The sequence below is a fragment of the Hemicordylus capensis genome, chromosome 5, assembly GCF_027244095.1.
Source record: "Hemicordylus capensis ecotype Gifberg chromosome 5, rHemCap1.1.pri, whole genome shotgun sequence".
Classification (NCBI taxonomy): domain Eukaryota; kingdom Metazoa; phylum Chordata; class Lepidosauria; order Squamata; family Cordylidae; genus Hemicordylus; species Hemicordylus capensis.
In genome coordinates, this window is record NC_069661.1 from 175,148,675 (window position 1) to 175,162,322 (window position 13,648).

The 13,648-nt window shown below is 40.5% G+C and overlaps 1 protein-coding gene across 7 annotated transcripts in view; it reads left to right on the top strand.

The window, feature by feature from the left end:
• Window positions 1-12,912, top strand: part of BMT2 (base methyltransferase of 25S rRNA 2 homolog) — a 39,033-nt gene extending 26,121 nt beyond the window's left edge. For 6 of the 7 annotated variants that reach the window (XM_053252390.1, XM_053252391.1, XM_053252385.1 and 3 more), the window contains 3 exons: window positions 6,053-6,217; window positions 7,823-7,937; window positions 8,595-12,912. In XM_053252390.1, the coding sequence (XP_053108365.1) occupies window positions 6,053-6,217; window positions 7,823-7,937; window positions 8,595-9,224 (910 nt within the window). In that variant the 3' untranslated portion in view covers window positions 9,225-12,912. The remainder of the gene's footprint in view (window positions 1-6,052; window positions 6,218-7,822; window positions 7,938-8,594) is intronic. The other variant, XM_053252386.1, reaches the window with a different exon arrangement.
• Window positions 12,913-13,648: the final 736 nt, after the last annotated feature.

The window sequence follows — 13,648 nt, forward strand, 5'->3', positions numbered from 1 at the left end:
CTCCCTATCATCTCCACGCATCCCCTCTTCCCTGCCTGCGGGGGCTTCTCCACCAGCACTGACGGATCTCTCCATCTTTCTGTCCCAGCCAATAATCAAACTGGCAAGCCATGCCCCCGCATGGCACAATATAACATCGGATCGGTGGGTCCTGAAGATTATAATGTGTGGTTACGCGATCGAATTCAGGACTCTTCCACGCTTCACGGGGATAAGACGCACTCCCTCTTCGGAGCTGCTTCTGCAGGAGGTGACGGAACTGCTAGAGAAGGGGGCTATTGCCCCGGTGTCATGGGCAGATAGGCTAACGGGGTTCTATTCACATTATTTTCAGATCCCCAAGAGGGATGGGGGGATCCATCCCATCATGGACCTCCATTGCCTGAACAGGTTCATCCACGTCAAAAAGCTCCGTATGATGGCGTTGCAACAGATCCTCCCACTACTCCAGGGGGGAAAGTGGCTTGCGACGCTGGATCTCAGGGACGCCTATTTTCATATCAATATACGTCCGGGCCACCGCAAATACCTACGTTTCACTGTCGGCGACAAAGCGTTTCAATACAATGTATTGCCCTTCGGATTGTCCACCGCTCCGAGGGTTTTTACAAAATGGATGGCAGCGGTGATTGCCCATCTAAGAACCAGGGGTGTATCAGTCTATCCCTACCTGGACGACTGGCTCCTGACCTCAAAGGACAAAGATGAGTTAGTTTTGCACATCCAGTATGTAGTGAACCTACTTCGCGACTTGGGCATCCAGATAAACTGGAAGAAATCACATCTGGAACCATCACCTATAATCTCCTACATAGGGGCAATCGTAGACACAACACAACAAAGAGCTTTTCTCCCGGAGGACAGATTCAACTGCATTCTGAATCTCATCAAGTTTCAAGATCATCCCCTACAACCAGCCCGTATGATTCAACGTCTGTTGGGTCTAATGTCAGCTTGCAATACAGTGATCTATTATGCAAGACTCAAAATGAGAAAGCTACAACTCTGGTTTCTTTCAGTATTTCATCCCATCAGAGACAGTCAATCGAAGCGTCTTCTACTTCCCCCGGAAGTACTTCGGTCGCTCTCCTGGTGGACCAACCAAAAAATCCTACTCGAGGGAGTACCCTTTCAATCCCCCTCCCCTTCAGTTTGGATGGCGACGGATGCCTCGCTCCAGGGCTGGGGGACCCATTGCGACAACCACAAAATTCAAGGGAAGTGGTCCCCTCAACGTGCCCAATTGCACATCAATTTCCTAGAGCTTCTGGCTGTTTTTCAAGCACTACAGTCAGTCCTACCTGTCCTTCAAGGGAAAATTGTTCAGATCCACCTCGACAACACAACCGCTCAGGCATATATAAACCGCCAGGGAGGGACGGCCTCCCGAAGTCTGTGTGCTCTCAGTGTTCAGATGTGGCACTGGTGTATTCTACATCGCATTTACCCCATAGCTGTTCACATCAAAGGTCTGGACAACACCCTAGCAGACGACCTGAGCAGAGTCTTCTTGCAGGACCATCAGCACGAATGGGAACTCCGGACAGATGTGATAACTCCCTTCTTCGACCGATGGATGAGGCCTTCAGTGGACCTCTTTGCTTGCTCAGAAAACATGAAATGCGATCGCTTCTGTTCGAGGGCGGGCCACGACATTCTTTCTCTCGGAGATGCCTTTCAGTTGGATTGGTCTCTAGAGACGCCTTACATGTTTCCCCCCCTGCCATTAATACACAGAGTGGTAGCCTGTCTTCTCTGCAATCCGACCAGCTGCCTCCTAGTGACTCCGTGGTGGCCAAGGCAACCTTGGTTTCCACAGGTACGCAGACTGGCAAAGAACTGCTACGAACACCTACCTTACTATCCGGATCTCCTCACTCAAGACGGAGGTCTCATTCTGCACCCAGACGTCCAAACCCTCCGTCTAACTGTGTGGAGGATAATCTGCTGACTCATATTCTACTCAATCAGCACAAGGAATCTACGCGCCGCAACTACAAGCACAAATGGGACCGTTTTAGGTTCTATGCACGCTCCAAGGGATTCCTCCCTAAACGAGCTTCAGTCTGTGAGGTTCTACGATACCTTACATCTTTGAAAGCAAAAGGTCTGGCTAACATGTCTTTGAGAGTCCATCTATCTGCGTTGTCCGCATACCATCCGGGTAGTGATGGATCTACACTGTTCTCGCACCCATTGAGCAAGGCCTTCCTGAAAGGCCTGTCAAGGGTGTACCCTACAATCAGGACACCAGTAGAACCATGGAGCTTATCGCTGGTTCTATCATCACTGACTCAGGCTCCTTTTGAGCCCATGGCTACGTCCTCCCTTAGACACCTTTCTTGGAAGACGAGCTTCCTGATTGCTGTCACAACAGCAAGACGTGTGAGTTAACTGACAGCTCTCAGGGTGGACTCCCCTTATACTTTATTTCATCCAGACAAAGTCCGTATGCGCTTAGACCCTACGTTCCTACCAAAAGTTGTATCTGACTTCCACTTGAACCAGGATATCATCTTGCCTACATTCTTCAGGAACCCTACTTCTGCTCTGGAGCGCTCGTTGCATGCTCTGGATGTACGCCGTGCCCTCCTGTACTACATGGACCGCACAAAACCCTTCAGACTGTCTACTTGCCTATTCATATCCTATAAGGGGCCAAGCAAAGGATTCCCAATTTCAAGACAAAGATTGTCCAGATGGTTGATGGAACTTATTCTCCTGACATATCATCTACAAGGCAAATCACCTCCAGAAGCCATTAAAGCCCACTCTACCAGGGCTGAGGCTTCTTCCGCTGCACACCTCTCTGGGGTCTCGTTCAGGGATATCTGTAAAGCCGCAACTTGGTCTTCGGAGTCTCCCTTTGTTAAGCACTACGCCATAGATGTACGCTCTGCGGCAGAAGCTACCTTTGGGAGAAGTGTTTTAAAACAGGTGTTATTTTGACTACTGCTCCCTCCTCCTAATGGAGCTTGCTAAACACCCATTCTTATGGGCATCGACGGATCTCGAACCAGATAGACAGGTTGCTCACCTGTAACTGATGATCTGGTAGAGATCCGTCGATATCCATAAGACCCTCCCGACCTTCCCCTCTGCAGTAGTGCTACTTCTATGTGTGTACAGGTGTGTGGCCTCTATCCTCTTCGGATATTCTCACTTTTTTATAGATGAACTTACCTGTAAAAATTTTTTGGATGATCGTCCTCCACGGCGGTCGTCCAAGAACTGAGGGACTACGCGCCTCAGCCGCACCTTATATAGCACGCAGCAGCGTGGGGGCGTGGCTTGGGCGCTTCGACGAGCTCAGGCATGGATACCGCGGGGATCCTGTGCAGGCGCAGAACCCATTCTTATGGATATCGACGGATCTCTACCAGATCATCAGTTACAGGTGAGCAACCTGTCTATTTTGAATTATGCAATCTCTAGGCACTTTGTGGGTAGCTGCAAAAGTGGCATTTACTCTAAAGGCATCTTCAATAAGTCCTTCCATATTAAGTAGATATATCTGCAAAAGTTTAGCTAATTCATTTGTCAGCAAATCTGCTCAGTTTTGAGTTGTGCTTTCTGGAATTCCCCTCATTCTAAGCATTTTTTCTCTCTGCACCAGTTGCAACATTGCAAGTTGATCAGCTAACTCTTCATTTTCCTTTTTCAACTCCATTATCTCCTGATCTGCAGCGTCTACTCTTTTGGAAATTTGTTTAGTATTCTCCACTATCCTTTTATTTATTTCTTCCAAGTTGTTACATTTATTTGAGTTGTCTATAATCCCTTGTTTCATCACTTGTACCTCCTTATTCGACTGCAACATATCTTGCTTTAAGACCTGTGAATCTGCTTTTATCTGTTGTATGTCCTCTTTAAGAGTTTGCATATCATGGACCATAGATTGTACCACTTCGTTATTTGTGTCTAATTTACTATTAATGGTTTGAAGTAACTCCCACATTTCACCAGTGGACCTATCCCTTTGAGAAATCGTTCCCACTGATAGATTTCTGGCCATGTAAGTTTGTGGTCCAGTTGGAGTATTCTTATTCTTAGACATTCTAATATACTGACCGTAACCTACAGTAACATATTGGATGTTTACAACAAAATTAACTTTAAACAATATGTGCCTCCTATGACTACAAAAGGGAAAGTGTAATTTCCACTTTAATTCCACTTCACCCTTTGACTCTTTTAACTCTTCTTCGCTCAAGGTGTATCCGTTTGTTCACTCTGTAAATATATTCACAGGCTCCCTTCGACCCAAACTCGCATTTGTAGACTCACATTGTAAGTCAACTATGCCCCAAAAGAAGGTGGGAGATATACTTCACACTCTTCAAAACACCCGGAAGTTCACCGTATTCACCTCAGTGATCCCAGCATCAAATCTTTGCACTTAGGGCGCATTGTGAGCTAACAATATAGTAACTTGGGCTACTTTGAGTAACTTTAGCAAGATTTGGATTACTTTAGATTACTTTAACAGATTTGATAACCATTTGAAAACACCAAGGCAGGGGTGGGTATTAGTCATCCCTCTCTTCGAAACTACTACAAAGTTTTGGCTCCTCTTCTCCTGTAGATGTGCTTATAAAGTTTTAGTCTCTCTCCATGTTGGGCTGTGATATTTCAACCATACCTTGACATCCAAAGGCATCCAAAAAGCATTGTTTAAATAAGGTTCTATCTCGCAAGTTGTTATTTTCCTTGTTCTTTTAGATGAGATTCTTAATAAATTCCTTTGTTGACTTGTTGGCGTTTGATAGAAGTTGCAACGCTTTCGAGCTTAGTTTCAGGACAGCCTGAACACACTACAGTACTCTCCTTGACTCTAGCCCTGTCGCTCAACTGGCACGAAGAGACCTCGGCTTCCCCACGCCCCTTCGCAGCAGGATCTGACTTCTCCAGGCTGGTTGAGTCTTCTCCGCCTCCCAGTATTAATCCAGTGGGGTGGGGGGTGGTTGTTGAGTCCCCCCAGTAGCTTTCTGCAGGTCTTCTCTCGGAGACTCCAAGAGAAGCATCTTGCTCAGTCAGCGTCGGACCGGAAGTGGGGCTTGGTGATTTCTCGACTATCGGGCTGGATCTGCTCTCACTCAGATGCATGCCAGCGAACTCTCAGTGCCTCATGACCTGGGTTGAGGTGAGCTGGCATGCACTCCCTCATTGGGGAGCAACCTTATGGTCGAGATAAGGTTCAGACTGGTTCCAATCCAAATCAAATCCCTTTGCCCTCCTGTGGGCATACCTCCTATGAGATTGAGCCACGTAGGGGATGCCCACACTTTAGTTCAATTCCTCGTTGCAGGTTTGTAATTATTTAATAAAGTGGCCCTGGTGTCTTCCAGCTATGCGTGTCCTGTCATTATTTGGGTCTGGGTTCGCAATTACCAGTGTGTTCATCAGGGGAACTTATCCAGCAGTTATCTAGGCACAAAATTGTGCTAGCTCCTCTACATTTGGTATATTTGGACGTCTCCACATATTATACTGCTGAGATCCTGATCAAATTATTCAGTAGGAGTTCCTCTGGACTACTAAATTTCAATAGGAGTTCCTCTAGTAAATTTAGCCAAGATTTCAGCTGCTGTCATCACAGTCAAACCCCCACATGGTATTACAAATTGTTCTTAAAACTCACTTTAGTTCTTATAAGTCCAGTCCAAATTTTTTTTTAGGTATAAGTAATTGGATGGTTCTTAGGATCCTGGCCAAAGTTGGTTTGGGGAACAGAAATTAAATAAGAATCATGTTCATATTAGTTTTCTTCAGCTAGCACCATGATTTCTTCTCATCTTTCCCCAAGTGTCCATATAACATATTGTAACGAAGCTACCGTCTGGAAACAGTTTCAGGATGCTACTTTGCTTAACTTTGCTCAGTGTTTGTTAATAAGTGCTTATGTCGAAGTGGCACTGAATTATTTTAAATATATTTATCTTTGTTCTCTGAAACTCTGTACTGTTAACTTAAAAGTGCATAATAAGGTGCCTAAGAAAAATAAAATCACAACTGTTTTTTGTTAGAGTTGCCTTTGTCTTTTTCTTCTTAGTGTGTGTCGGGAGTATTTTCAAAATGGTGGGAAAAGGAAAGCACTGGAGAAAGATGAGAAGAGAGCAGTTCTTACTACTAAAAATAGACAAACCACAAGTGTCCACCTGGCTCCCAAAATAGAGGAATCTTCAGAAAACACAAACCATGGTTCTGTAATGGATGAGTAAGTATTTAAAAGAGGTTAGGAGTGGTTGTTGGGAGGGAGTTAACTTGTATTTCTTTAAATTCAGTTCCCCAGCAAAAACCAAACATTTTAAAATCCTATTAACTTCAGTGGAGAAGAGTTGAGCATGTGACTTGATCCCACCTGGTTGAAATCAGCAAGACTTGTATATCTAGCCAGAACTAATCATACTGATAAGGTGCATCTGCTTCTAGACTTGCTCTCCCCAGGCATCCACACTTTTCTAAAGAATACTAGATCTCTCTCTCTCTCAAAACTCAGCATTCTCCTTTAAACTACTTTTTAGGATTATTTAGGAAAATCCATACAGTACTAGTTAATACATCTTTTTAGTGTGGGTATGCTCTTTCACATACAGGTGTGACATACTATACAGGTTTTAAAGTGTGTGTGAGTATGCTTAACTGCAAAAACTCTAGATGGAAATCTCAAACAGAATAGACAGGACTGTAGGCATAATATGGACTTAATAATAACAGAAAAATTAAGTACTCTCTGTGCTGTGTGTTTCATGGCAGGTGTGATGTATCAAAGCAAGGTGTCGGGTAGCTTAGTGTGTGAGCTATGAATCAATCGCTTTGATATGTATACCCTGCCTCCTTCAAAGCTTGAGGTGGTTTACAAAGTTCATTGATGCATCTCTGCTCAGACGTGAACTTGCTAGGTGGCCTCATCCTCATCTGTAATAAAATATGGATATGATATTGTAACTTATGTGATGTGATAATGCCATCTTTACATACAGGTTGTTGCAACAAGCCATGCTTGTTGAAAGCATTGCTGAGATAATGTATATGAAGTACTTTGAGTATTTGAAAGGAAAAGTGCTATATAAATCGGCAGTATTCAGATAAGTTAGTCATGATTAGTCACAATTGAAATCAGTGACTCAAGTTAGTCATGTGACTACCTGAAGTCCCACTAATATACTTATATCATTTGCATGATAGAGAGGTATAAATTGTAATAAATAATTTCAGTGGAATTGATTCATGATTGAATAGACTAGATACTGCCCTTGGCCCAAGAGGCCAAGTAGTAGCAATACTATTGTATAAGAGAGAGCGAATATTACTATAAACTAGAAGTACTATATGCAAAATGTCTGGTTAAGCTAAACTTTTATAAGCAAAATATCACAGCATGTAAACTGTTGGGATATTGGATCTTTAATTGTGTGCTAGCCATGTGATACATTACCAGATTGCTGTACTCTTAATTGGTGCTTCAGAACTCCCTGAACTTTGTTTCACATAGCATATTTTTGAGTGTGTGTCTGTGGGGCAGGCGGAAAGCTATGCAGGTCAGTTAATTTGAAATTGCTACCAGTGCCACAACCATCTTGCACTTGACGTTGTAAGCATACACACACATGTCAGACCACCAAATCTTAAAATCTGGATATTTTAAAAAGGGGTGGATGGGAGAGAAGAGTAGTATACATGCAAAAAATAGTTTGTATTGTAAAACTAGAGCTACAACATATTTCGTGCTTTTTAGCAGAATTGCATATTCTAAAAGATGCAGTTATGCCTTCATGATTTGAAAAAAGTGACTTTACAAATTGAATTCCTTTCCATTTAGATTGCTGCATCCCTCAGGAAAGATCAGATTGCTTGATGTAGGCAGCTGTTTTAATCCATTTCTGAAGTTTGAAGAATTCTTGACAGTTGGCATTGACATTGTCCCGGCTGTTGAGGTATGAAATACTGGCCATGCAACATTTTTCTAAGGGTTGGGATGGGTTACAGTAATTCTTTGGAAAAGAGCCAGAGCATTAAATCCTAAAATGCTAACCATCATTCATTACCAACAGTGTGTACTACTGACAGGCTTTTAAAATTGTTTTTCTAGGAATGTTGTATCAGAGAAACTAAAATTTAAAAGTGAAATTAAAGTTGGTAACCATTTTGCCATTAACTTCAGTAGAGTAGTCTTCCCTAGGAACCTGATCTAGCCACATTTGAGCATAAAGCCCCCGTGTAAATAACTGGAGCTAAGAAGTACTAAATTTTGAATTGTGCTCTGATTGTATTGTGAGTGAAATGCTAAAACAGTGTATCTTACACTCTGTGGTGCTTCTTGTATCATGTTGTTGGGTTTTTTTAAAAACCATTTCATAATTATTATACATGTGTATATTGGTGAATGCATTAATTTGGGTTGGTCATCAATTTAGTAAGACTTGTAGTCACTAATATGACCCTTTAAGCCTACTTTCTTCTTTGGTAGACATTTTACAGTGTATTAAAATGTCACAGTTCATTGTGTTCTTGCCTGTCCACTATAATACCCATGCATTGTTTTACATGTTAGGCTCCAGATACATATTTGGTGTATCTGTTTCTTCTTCCAGAGTGTCTACAAATGTGATTTCCTAAACCTTCAGATTCAGCAACCGCTTCAGCTTGCACAAGATGCCATAGATGCTTTCTTGAAACAGCTGAAAAATCCGATTGATTCCCTGCCTGGAGAATTATTTCATATTGTGGTCTTCTCCCTCCTCCTTTCTTACTTCCCTTCACCTTATCAACGATGGATATGCTGTAAAAAGGCTCATGAGCTCCTTGTTTTAAATGGATTGCTGCTTATCATCACTCCTGACTCTTCCCATCAGAATCGCCATGCTATGATGATGAAAAGCTGGAAAATTGCTATAGAATCCTTGGGCTTTAAACGATTCAAATATTCAAAGTTTTCTCATATGCATCTAATGGCATTTAGAAAGATCTCACTTAAAACAACAAGTGACTTGGTGAGCAGGAACTACCCAGGGATGTTGTACATCCCTCAGGATTTCAACAGTATAGAAGAAGAGGAATTCTCTAGCAATTCCTGCTATGTCCGGTCAGATGTTGAGGATGAACAACTGGCATACAGTTTCATGGAGCTTCCAGATGCTCCTTATGACTCAGACTCTGGGGAAAGCCAAGCCAGCTCTATTCCTTTCTATGAGCTAGAAGATCCTATATTACTTTTAAGTTAATGTAATGGTTAAAATCTGCTTCAAGATCCATACTTCTTTTACAGTAAACTATCTTGCTATACTGACACCTGCTCTGCACATAAAGAAATTGCAAAAAGAAAACATAAATGGTTTTGAGAACTTGCTATTTTTTTCTACATATGAATTTTAAAATTTATTCTTGTACTGAAAAGTTGAAGTGCATGATTTATGCAGAATGGCTCATGTCATAGCATAAACAGGGTTTACTTTAGTATTTGTATCAGCAACTTACTCCAGAAAGGTACCTTTTTCTCTCTCTCCAGTGCTGTGAACTGTGATTCTGCAAAATATGCTGAAGTATCTTGGTTAGATTATTTTTAGTCTCTTGATAGGGCTGAGGTTCATACTAGCATTTTTTCAGAAGTTTGTATAGAAATATAGAATATGCACAGTAGATGTCTAAGCGGTATTTGGAAAATTTGGCTAGCTTTTGACTAACAATAAATAGAATGGAGTTTCACTTGAGTTATCTGGTGAAAGGAAAGTATCTGCAAAATGGTTTTGCTTAAGTTGTCCTTAATGTTACAGTTAGAGCATTTTGACATGAGACTAGATTTTCTTGTCTTTTCTGTTCTTGGAGTGATATGTGGCACACACATATAATTAGGCTTAAATGGTCTTTGTAAACTCCAGAGCTAGAAATTTTTTTGCCATTTTATTACTGCACTAACATTTCCCACACTACAGTTTTTTGATACTATATTGTGTTACAAAATATTTTGCACCGAAGTAGTAATGTAGGAAAAGCTAGATAAGATGGTCACAGAATTCTCAAACTATATAATGTCTAGACATGATTGAATTGGGTCGTCTCCCAATCCTGCAAACATGTTATTAAACACTTTTGTTTGAAAGTTGTTCCCTGTCAGCTGGGGGTGAAAACACACAAAAGGTAGTTTAGTGTCTGGAGAACTTGATGGCTAAAATGCATCATTTTTTCTTTTTAATTCAGACATTAGCTGTCTTAAAAAATAAAAATAAACAAAATACACTTTGTCTTCACAAGTTTATTGTATGATGGAACAGTTTACTTATTAACCACATTTGTTTTAATAACTGAATTTCCATAGTTAAGGATTACTTCGATGTTTAAATACCTGATTAAAGGTACTTGTATTCACATGTCTGAATGTGGGTTCAAGCCAGTATATGTTGGAACGTGTAGACCGACAGTCAAACTGTAGTTCTACAGTTTCAAAAATAGTAGCCAGCTGCCATTTCCAGAGTGCCACTACACAACTTGCAGATTGTTTGTTTTTACAGTGTGGACAAAAACTGATGCTTTAAAAAACAAAACAAAAAAAACCCATCTGATTTTCGTTTAAAGCTGATCAAAGAACAAATTTCCAATTCTCATGTGGAAAAAAAAATAACATGGCTTAAATTAAATCTCATTACAAATATGCTATATCACACTTAAATTTCCTAAACCATGAATTAGTGACTTGACTTCACACACACACTGAGTTACTTACCAATCAAACATGGGCATTCATGTCAGTTTCATCTCATGGAACTGGCTCTAGTCTCCCCAGCAGCACAAGCAACTGCCAGCTCTTGCTTTTGGAAGTTTGGGGGCATTGTTTCTGTTCCTCTAGCCTGTTTTTCATGTGCAAGGACATAGGCTGACAAGTAGGCTGGCTGTTTTGTGATAGGGGTGGGCCAATGTAAATGAGTTAAGACACATGATATAAAAGAGGTGGAATTTAAGCGGTGGGGGGAAGAGAAGGCATTATTCAGTAAAGCTTCCATATTGCACCATATTTTGCCACTGAAAACCTGTCATCACTGCTGGGCACAGATGGCCCTATCTGGGAACTTTTTTTTTTTTTAAAGAAATAACTTCCCTAGGTAAAAAGTAAAATGTGTCAAGTGTAAGCAGTGCAACAAGGTGCAGTGCAGCTTGACACAGGTAATGAGTAAAGGTATCCATTACATAAAAAACCAAGTATATCATATTTCCTGTTAGTAAAATCAAATTATCTAACAAATTACATGAAGTATACCCTCCTAGATGTTGTAAATTAACATGTTTTAGTTATTGAATTTGCACCATTTAAGAAATATAAGTGAAGTATCAGTGGAAAATTGTAATTTAAATCATTTATTTAAATTGAAGGTTTATCTTCTTCTTAGTGATTTAAATGAATGATTTAAATAGCCTTGATTTAAATCTTAAGTTCTCACACTCCACTCCCAATACTCTGCACTTCTTTATTTGCTTTTGGCATACTGTATTCCATAATCTTATACACAATTTTCATACCTTGTGTGCTTTGTATTTAAGTGCATGTTTATACCTCTTTACATGTAACTGATTAAAAATAACCAAAGATGTCAAGACTGACTGCTAACATTAGCCATACTAAAGTTGTGCTTAAAACACGACCTAATAACCAATGGTATGGTTTGACAGCCTGATCCAGCTATGTGTCTTCTGGCACAACAATAGATTTGGCAAGATCCCATAGGGCCAAACTGTCCCCATCTGCCTCTCTTCTTCCTCCTTCTCCCCTTGGTAACAAAATGTGAATACTCTCCACAGCTCTTAATAGCAGTTGGTATGGGTTGGAACTAGCCTGTTCTGGTTCCTATATAGGTAGCACTCCTGTGATCAGGGCTTTTCTCATTCAGCTGGACTTACTATGGAAGTACTGCAGCTCGTTCCCAGCACCAGTGCAAGAGGAAGAGATTTCCCCTTGCTCCAGCACTGGGAGACCAGGACCACCTCCTATACTGTATTCTGATTTCTCTATGTAGCAGAGGATCGGATCAGGCTACATTTGTAAATTGAAACTGTCACAAGGTGGCTAAATAGAGTAGGAATCAGCAGTTACTAGCTCCTGTGCCAGATCTACTCCTTGCTTCACAGACAAATCCAGAGACAAAAGATAGAGATGTCAGGACAATATGCAGTCTTGTAGGATGGGGGTTGGCACCTTGACACATTATCCTGAATAACTTTTCAATGTTTCAAGTGGTCTTCCAACAAATAATTGCAGATATTCTTACTAAACTTCTTAAAAAGTAATCGGTTTCAGAGGTGTGTTTTTTTTAGTATTGTTGGAGTAGTTTAATATACTGGTGCTATCCTTTCTTTCCAAATTATGCTGTTTACTTATTCCAAATGTGCATGGTGTGCTGTTAATATTATAGGTTCTGAAGATTCCCTAGCATGGACATTTCTATAACATTTCTGTTATAATGTGTTTAATGTCTCTTGTGTTCCCACTCAAGATGAGCAGATACTGAAATCTGGGTTATGATGTACACAAATGAAATAGTTTATACTTGAATAGTAGAAGATGGCCAGTAATATCTAGTGACTTGAAATTGTTGTGTGAGACCTTCATTAGAGGAGCAAGTTTTTCTTTCTGCTTCTGCAAATGTTGATACCTTTCAGAGTAATGCAAAATTTCTGGATACAGTGACTTTAAAAAGAACCTTCTTACTTTAAAAGGGACTTGTATGGGAATGTTATGGGGGTCTTGAAGAAATGCAGCTTTCAAGACAGCTATGTCGATCTAGAAGGTTCCTCAAGATCCTAGAGAGCTATCAAGATGACAGACCGTCTGGTCCATGCAAGGAAAAAAGCATACCACCAAATTTGCATTTTTCTCCATTTCATTAAGTTTTGTGAAATAACATTAAATAAGTACAAACTGCTCTTGAGTGTGATGTTGATGTGACGGTTTCATCTAATTGGCTTTCAGCTGTCATCAGTATGAGAACACAATTGCAAAGACTGTTTACAGAGGATACAATGCATGGTGCAGTATCTGTGTTACTCCTATTTTCCTAATGGTTATTTATCTGAAAATGGAAAAAAAGGAACTACATATAATATTCTGTGAGTAATCCCAATACCAATTAGACCTAGACTTTGGAATGGTAAAATTCAAACATCCTATTTCTGGAACTAGGTGGAGTTGAAGGATACCTCACTTCCAGTGTCACCTTCTAATAGGTATTGGTGGCTATGTGCACAAAACAACAATTGGGAAGATGCTTCAGATTAAAAGCCATGTCCCGTGTGAACAGGAACTGATTCAGCAAAGGATATTCAAGAATACCCTTTTGTTGCACTTATGACAGTTCTTTATTCCAGGGAAAGTCTATAGTTATAACACTAAATGAGTACTTATGCAAGAATTCTATTCCTTTTTATATAGTAAGTTTCTGATCATGAGTTTCGATTCATTGTTGTTGGTTTGCAAAATCATCTGAACTAAGCATAAATTTTATTGCTTCTCAGAACTTCCCTTTTTTAAAGGTTATGTATACAACTTCCAGTATCACATAAGTCTAGCAGCAATGAACATTATTACACTACATCGTAATATTCTTCAGGTGGTACTTTTAAGCTATGTTTCAGAAATAAACACATGACAACTTAAATGGTA